Source organism: Volvox carteri (assembly GCF_000143455.1).
Source record: "Volvox carteri f. nagariensis unplaced genomic scaffold VOLCAscaffold_9, whole genome shotgun sequence".
NCBI lineage: Eukaryota > Viridiplantae > Chlorophyta > Chlorophyceae > Chlamydomonadales > Volvocaceae > Volvox > Volvox carteri.
The window spans coordinates 179,993-191,814 of record NW_003307552.1 but is presented as its reverse complement, the minus strand read 5'-3'; the positions used below and the strand labels follow the sequence as shown (position 1 = coordinate 191,814).

Sequence of the window (11,822 nt, the reverse complement as noted above, 5' to 3'; positions counted from 1 at the left end):
AGTCTTCCAGCGTAGCGGTGACACAGGAGACTGCACCCAGGTCCGTGCTGTATGGCCCTCGGGAGGCGATGCCCGACCTAGCTCGGGTGCTCGTGCATGTGGCCAGGCCCCGTGTGATTGTGTCCTACCAAGCTCCTGTGCTCCTAGCTGCGGTGCTGTGCATGTGCATCTTGGGACTGCGCCACCCGGGGCTGGTGAGGTGAAGCGCACGGATCGGGCTGTGGGCCAGCGGCGGGATCAGCAGCAGCAACACCAGCGGCTGCACCGGTGGTGTGGTGTAGAAAGAGATCCAATATGTGTAACCGGATTGTTGGTGAGGACTGGCGGAACGCCGTTGGCGTGGTGTGCATGCCCGACGGGGGTCCTTTTTCGGGGGACTGCTGGCAAGGGCCATGGCCCCAGGGGACCTGGGTTAGAGGCCATAGCCGCTGCTGCCACCGAGGGCAGGTCATGCACTGTAGGGGCTACTGCCGCCGCCGGCCCCTTCATTGCCGCCTCTGCCACCTGCGCCGTCAGCCGCTGCAGCCGCTGAGCTCTGCAGCTCCTGGAGCAGCAAGTGTGGACTCGGCCTAAAATCCCTCTAGGTCACGGCAATCCTATGCCGGGGTGCTAAGGCCGGGGCTGCGCTGCGCCGTCCTGCCAGGAGCGGTAACTGGATTCCCGGGAGCAGCGGTGCTGGTCCCCCTGTCACGCTACCTTTGTGGGGAACGCTGCGACCAGCTCCTCATATATGGCCCGTGTTTCGTCCGATAGCTGTAAGGACTTGAGCTCCTCCCACGCCTGGTCCCAACCAGTCAGATCATACACGTCCTGAGAAATTTTCGCCCGCAGCTGCCGAACCTGCAGCAAGGGGGCCCGGGACACGGGTTGTGTGATGGGCACAACCCATCGCTGCGCTGGCAGACCGGGGACGACCCTTCCATGATGAGCATTATCCGCGCGCATCCGCAGCCAAGGGGTAAGACTACACCCAGCTCGATCGCATCCGCGACGATGGTAGTTGGTAAAACAATCAGCAGGTCTCCATCTGATTTCAAGCGAAGTATTGGCTTTGCCGTTTTATACCTTGTCCAGCAGCTGTCCCGGAGATGGTCCAGGTCTCCCGCCGCCCCGCCCCCGCTCGCGGTCGCGGTCCATTGCTGATCGATAACCACAATATTCACTTTAATTAGTACTTACTACAGTATATCCAGTACATCAAGGAAGCCTAACCTGCCAGAGCAAACGCACAACATAACTCATACTCTGACGGCTGTACGTTGACTCATAAGAAAACTTCCCTCTTGTTCATTGATGCGCCTGCAGTCGAGCAGAACTACCAGACTTCAGTTGATTCCAAACTGTCTCGAGCCGTACAGGCCCTCCAGTTGTCTGGTGTTCCCAGCTTCTACCCGAACTCGGCATATTGAAGCCAGGTAACGTGGCAGCATTTGCTTCGATCCCAGCTCAACACGCTACAGTAGATTTGCCGCTGACAATTCATATAAGACTTTCGGCCTTTGAATTCTTCCCGTTCTTGCTTACACTGGAATGGATGGTCCTACTTAGAATTCCAAACCTAAACAGTGGATTAAAGGAGCTCTACCAGCGGTGCTGACAGGTGCGACTGGTAGGTCATGGAAAGCACCGCAACCTCGCTCTAACTGTTGACTGAAGCAGAGCTTGCACGTCCAAGTTCCTTGACATTATTCATGTGTAACTTGTAGTCGTCGAGATTGCCACTACTTTCCATGTGTGCAGCTATGCATGCTCACGGTTTCGCCATCGCGCATAAGCATCCTGAGGACTGTACATTGGATTGACTACCCCGGTGTACGCAGGGAGGGTGCTGGAGGGCGCAGCCGAGCGGCTCCCAACATACCTACCGCTGACGCCGGCGGTGGGGTCGTCCTCACGCGGGCGCGCGGGCCTCGCATCCACCAACTCAGCGGTTGCTATCAGCAGCCCCTGAGCCTGACTGCAAGCACCACCAGCAGCCTCAGGAGCCGCATCACACACCACACAGCAGCCGCGGCGTGTGCGCAGCTAAGCTGACTACCTAAGCGCCATGGAGATATACCACCAGTACATCAAGCTGCGCAAGCAGTTCGGGCGCTGGCCCAAATTCACAGATGAGGGCAGCGAGATGCTCGCCGACATCCGGCCGAACGAGGACCACGGCCGTGAGTACATCCCGCGCAACCCTGTCACCACCGTGACACAATGCGTGCCGGAAATGTCGGAACACGAAGCTAATACCAACGCGGTCATCTTGGTCAACAAGGCCATGAGCCACGTGGAGGGCGGCTGGCCCAAGGATGTGGACTACACGGAAGCGGAGCACACCATCCGCTACCGCAAAAAGGTCGAGAAGGACGAGGACTACATCAAGACGGTAGTCCAGCTGGGTATGTCCGTGGAGGACTTGATCAAGCAGAACAACGCAGTGGACATTTACCAGGAGTACTTCACCAACGTAACCACCGACCACACCTCCGAGGCGCCCCACGTCAAGACGGTCACGGTGTTCAAGGACCCCAACGCAATCAAGCGCAGCGCCTCCTACGTCAACTGGCACCCCGACGGCGCCGTGCCCAAGGTCGTCATCTCCTACTCCATCTTGCAGTTCCAGCAGCAGCCCGCTGGCATGCCGCTCAGCTCCTATATCTGGGACGTTAACAACCCCAACACGCCGGAATACGAGCTGGTTCCAACCAGCCAGATCTGCTGCGCCAAGTTCAACCTCAAGGACAACAACCTGGTCGGCGCGGGCCAGTACAACGGCCAGATGGCGTATTTCGACGTGCGCAAAGGCACCAGCCCCGTGGAGGCCACCCCCATTGACTACAGCCACCGTGACCCCGTCTACGACTTTGCCTGGCTGCAGTCCAAGACCGGTACTGAATGTATGACTGTGTCCACGGACGGCATGATTTACTGGTGGGATATCCGCAAACTGGCAGAGTCGGTTGAGAGCATGCCGCTCAAGGAAAAGAACTCGGAAAACATGGTGGGCGGCGTCGTACTCGAGTACGACACCAATGCCGGACCCACCAACTTCATGGTCGGCACGGAGCAGGGCCAGATCTTTTCCTGCAACCGCAAAGCCAAGAACCCCGTTGACCGCGTCAAGTACGTCCTGTCTGGCCACCACGGCCCTATCTATGGCCTGCGCCGCAACCCCTTCAACTCCAAGTACTTCCTATCCATTGGCGACTGGACTGCGCGCGTTTGGGTGGAAGATACCGCCGTCAAGACCCCCATCCTCACCACCCGCTACCACCCGACCTACCTCACCGGCGGTACCTGGTCCCCATCCCGACCTGGTGTGTTCTTCACCATCAAGATGGACGGCGCGCTGGACGTCTGGGACCTTTACTACAAGCACAACGAGCCCACGCTCACGGTGCAGGTCTCTGACCTAGCGCTCACCGCCTTCGCGGTGCAGGAGTCCGGCAGCACTGTGGCGGTCGGCACCAGCGACGGCTGCACGTCGGTGCTGCATCTCAGCCAAGGCCTGTCGGAGGCGGCGCCGTCGGAGAAGTCTGCTATCAGCGCCATGTTTGAGCGCGAGCAGACGCGGGAGAAGAACCTGGAGAAGGCGATCAAGGAAGCCAAGGTCAAGGCGCGCAAGGAGATGGCGCGCAAGGACGAGGTGACGGACCGTGTGACGGAGGAGCAACTACGGCAGCTGGAGGATGAGTTTTTTAAGGCCACGGGGTCCAGCCAGGCGCTTGCGGGGAGCGCATCGGCCGCGGATGTGGCTGCGGAGTGAGGGGAAAATATTGGGGTGCGGGTTTATGCGGGGCTGGAGGAGTGTGTGGGCAAGGGGCCAGGGGGACCCCATGACGTAGCAAACAGCGGCTGGCTTGTCGATATGTGGCAAAAGGGCTCATGGTGAATGGCAGCGGCGGCATGGATGCGAGGAAAGCGCTAAAAAGAAAGGGTGGAAGGGTGGGGCATGGGTTTACCAAGGGGTGAAGTGCTGCACGCAAGAACTCTCGCGGCCTTGGGGCACCCGGCGGTGTTAAATGGGTGCTGTAGTACGATGCAGTATGATGCGGCAGCGGCTTTGCTGTTGCGCATGGAATATTGACAAGGCGCGTGCGCGTGCAGCGGTGTGTTACATAGGTTGTGCCTAGCCGGGGGGTTGTTGTGAGGGCCACGCATAAGCTGGGGTACTGTCATTTGGTTCTCATTTTAGGAAGCGTCGTCCGTGGCCATTGGCGCGGGCCGGGTCTACTGGGCCATAGCCGTCTTCTGGTGGACATGAGGGAGCCTGACGAGGCAGCAGGTGGCGCGCCTGGGGATTACGGTGCAACCCACGGCGGGCACACTTGACACTGTCGGCTATAAGCAGTGCAGGCTCATAGCATGTGGGCGCACTCCCCCTCCTAACGCAACGCTGAATGGGGCTATCATGGGTACGTTTCCTAGGCGGCGTGCCCGCTTCCGCATGAGCGAAGTGGGCAACATCATTGAGCTTCGGCCGGCTGGTTACTTGGTACAGAGATGGTATTGCGCTGCCTGTGTTTCACGTTACCGCTAACCACACGGCTGGGCGGCCACGACGGGGACGGGTATTGCTACTGGTGACGTAACGTTCTGCTGTTCGCATTCAAGCGCCCTTTGGGCGTGCTGGACCCCAAGGGCGATCCGGACGGCTATGGGATGCACACATAGGTCCTCAGGCTGGCAAGTGTCAGGCGGCACCCGCAGCGGTGCTTACATGGCACGGAACGCCGTTCAACGATGGCTCCTGGTGCCCTGTTATTCGCGCCTCTGGTAGGCATGGACCTCGTGGCTTTGTGTTGATAGGCTTAGGGGTCGTGATCGTGACGGTGATGGGGCTAATGCGTGAGGCGAGGAGCTCGGCCAATATGCAGGGGCCCTGCAGGGCTCTCGGGTGTTTGCTGTTGCGTAGCCATGCGCAGCTGCCGCGCGATTATGTGGACCCATGGGGATCCTGCCCGCTGGCGTTCAGGAGTCGTCTCTTCGCCAGTAAGCCGGCGTGGTATTGCTAAATCGTGCGCCGGTGCATTTCACGTGTTCATGACATTACATGCTTCCTGTGTTCCTCAGTTTTGGTGTCGTTGTGCATCTTTGCCATGGCGATGTGGCTGCTAGGACAGCAGTGCTGTAGCGAAGCATTCAGCCATGTCGGCTTGTGTCCGCGTGCGTAAGCGTGTGCGAATGTATGCTGTCCTGGGAGTGCGGCGGACCGCCTGAGAGCCTTGCTCTTTGCTTTGCTCGAAACCAACCACGTTGCATGAGTCGTGATCAGCCAGATACTGTGCTTCATGCGTTCTTCCATTCATTTTCGGTGATGGACAGTGCTTTACGGAGGTCCCATGGGCAGCCTTGCCGTTGTCACAGGACAACCTTGCTGCATGTTGCCAAGGCACCATTCGGGTACATTGTAAGCCGTGCGGACGAGTTTTTTCACAGTCTAACTGCCTCCTTACAGACTAGCTCCACAGGCTGCCCCAACCTTTGACAGGTGAAGATCCGCATACTCGCACTCCCCGCTTCCAGCCAAAGCACAGGTGCGAGATGTTAACCCATACCATTGGATGAACGCAATGCACCTCCGTTAACGAAGGAAATGCGCCTTGGCACCATTTTTCAGTTCCTTATCGTAGACACACATCCTGCTAAAAAGAAAGACACAGACAGGCGTGCGCTGCCACCGTGCACCTCCACGATTCGGCTGCTGCTGTATCCATATATCTTCCGCAGAAGCGAATATGCTAACATGCCCTTACACAGCCAAACGGGCGGCTATACAGCTTGGCTGGTTGGCTGCGATATGTGGTCAACTAGGCCCCTCAAACCGCGCCTCGCCACTAGCCTATCAATACGTATTCATGTCAACCACAGCTCTGCCCCGGCGCTTTCTCAGCCCAATTGGCTTCGCGCAGATGATGGGTCATTGGAATAAAACAAACGTCTTCGCGCATAATCAAGGCTACACCCCAACTGCAAGGCCACACGCCTAGCCTTTTTCCTTCTTTAACAGCTAGGCGCTCCAACAGACGCGACAATCGGCAACGTCTGAGCAGCGCAGCCCATCCTAAATAATGTCTTACCCATCTTCCAACCCCATATTCCGCATGCAGTTGCACAGTGTTTCGCGTACGGCAGCACCGTTGTCCGTCCAACATCCTAACTTCGAATATACCTCAAAATCCCCGCATAACCCCACAAGCACACAACCGGGAAACACAAGGTGACATCCATTCTTCTCATGCTGCTACCGCGGCGGCATCAAGAACCCCCGCTTGACCTGTTTTTGGTGTGACGCAGCTTCCTGCAGGCGTGCCTTAAAGGCGGCAGGGATGTCCTGCACGCCATCGTACGAGCGTACGACGTCGCGTACGTCCCGAACACGCCGCATCGCAAGGAACTGCAGGAATGGTAAGAGGTCGATGAGGCCCGTGTCACCAGGCTCGCCCTTCCACGGCCGCAACTTTAAAGCATTTTCCGGCTGGAACTCCCAGGCCTACGGAGCACAGCAGGCAGCGGCATCAGCATCAGTAGGCATCAGCATCGAGACACAACAGTAGCGGCAGGCGCGAAGTTGAATTATACGGCCACCACGTGACAGGAGTTCCGTGGAAAGTGCGGCGGCTGGCCGGCCAGGAGCCATGGACGCTGCAGCAGGATGGTGAACTTGGTGGGAGTTGTGTGGGAACAGGAGGGGGCTGCAGTACAACCTTACGGCATGTCCCCACGCCAGGTACCCAAGCGCTGGGGTCCCTACTCCCTAGCCAATCACCGCGACTAAAATAAAGCAAGGCATTCAAGCAGGCATGCAAGAACACGCCTCTGAAGGTTAGCTGCGGCGTAGGGCTGCAAGCGACCCACGGGCCATCGTTCCTGTAGGCCTGTCCATTATCATCACACGTGCGACATGCCCTGCTGTCCAAGGCACTCAAGATGCGTCCCTGCCCAGTCGCCGGCAAGCGTGAGATGCCACCCATTCAGCTATACATTCGTGTACCAACCTCCGGCTTCGCAGAAATCATGAGGACGTGCGTGAGGTCACGGTTCAGCTTCGACAGGTCGCGCACGTGCTTGCCGTCCTGATACTGTGTGTCCGTACGGTATAGCCGGAATGGTACGATGCGATGTGGGTCCAGCTTGTTAAGAATTGGGTCCGCATATGTCGCGGGCTCGTCCGTGTAGATCACAATCTCAAAGTACTGCCCCAGCTCTAGCAGGAATTCCTGGACGCCAGGTCGCTTGTAAATGGACCATCCCTTTTGGCGCGTCCATTCCTTAAACACGAGCAGCTCGTCCAAATCCAGGACTAGCGTGATAAGGTTTCCCCGAAGCTGCGGATGAAGATCGGGGAGAAGCTTGTCGGTGGCAGGGTCCGTGTACTCCTTAACCCGCGCTTCCACGTTCCGGCGAAAGTTCAGGTATCGCTCCATGGCATCGCACCACGCCTGTGACAACGGCTGGTCCTTGCTCTCCACCCGAGTACGCTTCACAATATCTGTGAGCTCCTGCGTGTCGTAGGCGTATGTGTAGTACGCGGCCGCCGCACCGGTGCCAGCGGTGCCCAACAGGAGAGCATTCCACAGATATCGAACCGCCTGCCAGGCTGCACTCCTGGGGGTCTCCACCGGGAGTTCCCCAGTGGCCTCTAGCTGGCTTTTAATGCGTTTAAGCCGGGCTTGTGCGACTTCGTCCAGAACGCTGTGGGCGCCCTTTGCCTCCGTCTGCATCGCTCGCCGACAACATTCATCTGAAGCTGCCTTCGCGCCACTGCCAAGCCGCAATAGGCGTGGCAACCGCGTCAGCATCCTATCAAGGACAATACACTAACAATTGGGTTAAAGCGCCGCTTGGCTGCCCTATGATCGGCCGAGAGGTTTCCGGAAGTGCAAGTTCCTAGCTATGATGTAGATCTACAAGTACTCATAGGAAAGGAGAATCCTATTTGCTACGGCTCTCACGTTCAATAGAATTGTCCGGCAAGGTGAAAACCGGAAACGACGTCCATGGGTTGATATTAAAACGCATTTACACTTCTTGAAAATTAGCAGGATTTGGCGCTACCGCACACGGCGGCATCATTGATTGCATCGTGAAAGTCCCGGTGTAGTACCTGTACGCTATTTACAACTGCAGACTGTATCGAACCATTGCTAAACTGGCCGTATACTCGCTGTAAACGCTGTAACAGATGAACTGTACATAGAGTAGCACCTTACCATCCTATCTTCCATCTCCCAAAACGTTTAGGCTGAACGGAAATGGCCGAGGGTCAAGCAGCTCCTAAGGGGCTGGCCCTGCAGCTGGTGATTACATATGGGTCAGTAACGTTCCATAAGGTCACAATTGTGGATAATGCACCTAATCACAGGAGTAGCGGCCACCATACCTCGCTTTCAATCGTCGCCTGTAACTGTGCCCGCTTTTGAATTTGCAGATACATGTTCTTATGGATTGGGTTGAGCGCAGCCGTCATCATGATCAACAAATATGTGCTGTCAATGTCGGGCTTTCCCTATCCGGTTGCCTTGACTTGCACCCATATGCTCTTCTGTGCTACGCTGGCATTTCTTCTTGTGAAACTAGGCTTTGTAGAGGCAGTAAACATCTCAGCTGACACATATCTCAGGTGCGACTTGCAACGGCCCGGGTTCGACGCATCGGCCGTCAGTTTTTTCACCTTGCTGTATCACCAACTGCAGTTGCATTCTGCCCATTGGTCTGCTATTCGCGGGGACGCTCTGGCTCGGCAACGCAGCCTACCTATACCTGAGTGTCTCCTTCATACAAATGTTAAAGGTAATGCAGGCTGCAGAGGGTTACTGGCCAGCCTGTCTGCTAAGCATCGCAACCCTGCCCACAGGCATCTATGCCGATGGTTGTCTTTATTGTTGGAGTCCTCTTTGCGACGGAAAAGTTCACACTGAAGGCCGCACTCAACATGCTGGTGGTGGGCACGGGTATCGCCATCGCCTCCTACGGTACGCCTGATTAACCTGGATACTTCTTGGATCCATGAAGTTAGCATCATCCTTCCTTTATTTATATCTCTGTTATGGAATGGATGCAACCAGGAAGCGGGGTCTTTAGGCACTTGTACGGCCTGTACGAACAGCGTCAGCCAGGGCAAGGCAGGCTCCTATCCGCATGGCATGAAACACCTTCTTTCCGATGCACCTTGCATGCAACAGTGCTTCACCTCCTTTTACTTCGCAACCCAACCATCTTTATCCACCACGGGGCGTGGGCCGCGTCTGGATGGCGAGCTTCGTAAGGGATAGGAGTATCTCATGGCTTGTTCCTGGGTAGCTCCCGTCCCAGGACATCACTCAGTCTAAGGACAGGCCTCAGGACCCAGATGCACAAATTCTCTTCCAATGGCATGCGCGCTTGCACCCACCATATTGCCATGCACAAAAGTCGGCTACCAGCCTGAGCGGCTCGGGAGGGCTGGTTTGGCGGGCTTTGGGCCGCCGCTGTGCCGGCTCGATGGGTCTCTGGAGGCACGCAGCGCTGGTTTACAAGAATTGCCACAGCATGGGACATTGCGCTGGGTCTGGATCAGGGGCTGCCTGCCCAGTAGTGTTTACCGTCCAGCTGCACCTCGGGACGATAAGTGCAGCACAGGGCAGCCGATGTGGGCGTTGAGAGGGTGCGGTTAGGCCGCGTTACTGCATCACTGCATCACGTTCACTCAGCGGCAGCCTGAACAGAGGATAGAAAGCTGTAGGGCTGATGCGAACAGCTGCTAGACGGTCCACGGCGGTGCCACGCAGCTACGGAGAGGCATATTTAATGTTAAGCATTGCAGCTGTTTCGGCTGGCAGACGCAGCCACGGACGGCGGAAAAGGGGATTAGTGTGTGGGGGACCCGATAACACTGGGCGTGTGTTGCGGCGCGTCCGCATGGGGTTTCAGCCTGACTGTCGTACCGCCTTCGCAGCAAGCAGCCCCTAAGCCTTACCCGTCAGACATGCAGTCGTTTTTCATACAAGATACCGTTCCTGTGCTCATCTTTTTGTGTGTCCATGCGTATTTGAATGATCTGAGGCGCGATGAGTTAAATGCCGATCGTGGTACACGAACAACTTCATACCGAAATGAGCTACGAACCCGTCCCATGAAAACAAAAGGCTGGCTGACCTGCGAACCAGTGTCCATGTATGTTTATTTGCATGTATCTATGTATGTATGAATGCAGGCGAGATCCATTTTGTGGTTATCGGAGTGCTGCTCCAGGTTGGATCCATCGCTACGGAGTCCGTGCGGCTGACGCTGGTGCAGATCCTCCTGCAGAAGCGCGGCATCAAGATGAACCCCGTGTCTACGCTTTACCACATTGCGCCCTGCTGCTTCGTGTTCCTGTTCCTGCCCTTCATCTACATTGAGCTGCCCAAGATGGTGGCGGACAAGAACCTCCGCGTGAATGTGCCCGTGCTGCTGGCCAGTGCCGCCTGTGCATTTGGTGGGTAGATTGCGTACGGGGGTGGATTGGTGGTGGGTAGGTTGGCCGGGACAGCAGCGGGAAGGGAGGGATGAAGTAAGGCAAGGGTCACGGGGCAGAGGAAAAGGAGAGGGGACAGGCAGGCGGCAAAGAGTGCAAGAAGGGGATTGACCGGACATGAGGCGGAGACCCTCAAGGGGAATCATACGTCGCCCAAGCGAGCGGGATGTGACTGCTTCCTTAGGTCGCGCATTCCCTTAGAGTGAACTCGTTGCAGGTCTACATCACGGCAGGGCCAATACAGACACCGCAGTGCGAGCGCGAGGTCTTCTTTTGTCCAGCGGGGTTGTGGTAACGCCCCGCTGGCTGCCCAATCGGCAGCATTTCAGCTAAGGCCGCAGCAAAGCAAAGGGAGTTGAACATTTGCGACATCGTTAGACGACTTGGTCGCACCGTCCCACTTGCACTTGGGCTAGCAAGGGCTCGCGAATGTTCATATGGGTCTTGTGTCGTATCCGCCATTCCTTAGTCAGCCTTGCTGACACGTTCTCCCGCCTCCCTCACCTCTTCGCCTCCCTCACCTCATCGCCTTCCGACCGGCGCAGCTCTGAACATGTCGGTGTTTTTGCTGATCGGCAAGACATCCGCGCTCACCATGAACGTGGCGGGTGTAATTAAGGACTGGCTGCTCATCCTGCTGTCGGTGGTCATGTACCAGTAAGCGAACGGGTTGGGATTCTGGGGTTTGGGATCGGTCCGTTCTGGGGGACCGCAGCTTGATCTGGGTCTGGAAAACGGGGGGGACACTTTACTCGGTGGATTTCCCCCAACTCTTCTCCTGATTTCTCCTTGCTGCCGCTGCCGCTGCCGCTGCGGCCCATGTGCCAAAGTCTTCCGGCTTTATCGTGTCATTGTTGGGGGCAACGTCTAAACCTGATTTACCTTGCACCTGCGCGCCCCGCAGCTCCCCGGTCACCCGCACCCAGCTTATGGGTTACGGCCTGGCCTTCGTGGGTGTGATGTACTACAACTACGCCAAGGTGGAGCAGATGAAGCAATCTGCGGCGGCAGCGCAGAAAGCGCCTGAGAAGCAGCCACTCATGGCGGCTGAGTCGGGGCAGAGTAGTAAGGGCAGCGAGTAGCGCACCAGCATGGGGGCGATGGCAATGAGGATCAGCATCACCGGCATGGGTGGTATGGGTGGGTTTTGTGACGGAAGGACGCAATAATGAGGGTGAGGCGCGGACCCGGGGGACCCGGTAGGCTGCTGCAGCGATGACGGCAGTTTGTCGTATCACGACGTTTGTGTCCTCTGTTGGTGTGGAATTCGGGGCAGGTAATGACTCGGGAATAGGAGCACTTGCCTTTTCTCATCAGACGCGCATTTCGGTGGGTG

The 11,822-nt window shown here is 57.1% G+C and overlaps 4 protein-coding genes across 4 annotated transcripts in view; 2 read left to right on the top strand and 2 right to left on the bottom strand.

The window, feature by feature from the left end:
- VOLCADRAFT_116706 (uncharacterized protein) overlaps positions 1–1,137 on the bottom strand; it is a gene marked incomplete at both ends in the record, with an annotated part of 8,952 nt that extends 7,815 nt beyond the window's left edge. Inside the window, 2 exons of the mRNA XM_002948086.1 lie at positions 697–840; positions 1,066–1,137. Coding sequence (XP_002948132.1) covers positions 697–840; positions 1,066–1,137 — 216 coding nt within the window. The remainder of the gene's footprint in view (positions 1–696; positions 841–1,065) is intronic.
- A 312-nt stretch (positions 1,138–1,449) lies between these two features.
- VOLCADRAFT_80042 (uncharacterized protein) lies at positions 1,450–3,754 on the top strand (the record flags this gene model as incomplete). The annotated part of the gene is made up of 2 exons (XM_002948224.1): positions 1,450–1,600; positions 1,821–3,754. Exon 2 carries the CDS (start codon positions 2,048–2,050, stop codon positions 3,752–3,754), a length of 1,707 nt encoding a protein of 568 aa, XP_002948270.1. The 5' UTR covers positions 1,450–1,600; positions 1,821–2,047.
- A 2,478-nt stretch (positions 3,755–6,232) lies between these two features.
- Positions 6,233–8,029, bottom strand: VOLCADRAFT_103761 (uncharacterized protein; the record flags this gene model as incomplete). The annotated part of the gene is made up of 2 exons (XM_002948085.1): positions 6,987–8,029; positions 6,233–6,481 (listed from the first exon to the last, which is right to left on the bottom strand). Exons 1-2 carry the CDS (start codon positions 7,788–7,790, stop codon positions 6,233–6,235), a joined length of 1,053 nt encoding a protein of 350 aa, XP_002948131.1. The 5' UTR covers positions 7,791–8,029.
- A 391-nt stretch (positions 8,030–8,420) lies between these two features.
- On the top strand, positions 8,421–11,568 carry VOLCADRAFT_57965 (uncharacterized protein; the record flags this gene model as incomplete). The annotated part of the gene is made up of 6 exons (XM_002948223.1): positions 8,421–8,611; positions 8,685–8,781; positions 8,846–8,963; positions 10,184–10,447; positions 11,032–11,143; positions 11,391–11,568. Coding segments are annotated over 6 exons (960 nt in total), but the record flags the coding sequence as incomplete, so codon positions are not given.
- Positions 11,569–11,822: the final 254 nt, after the last annotated feature.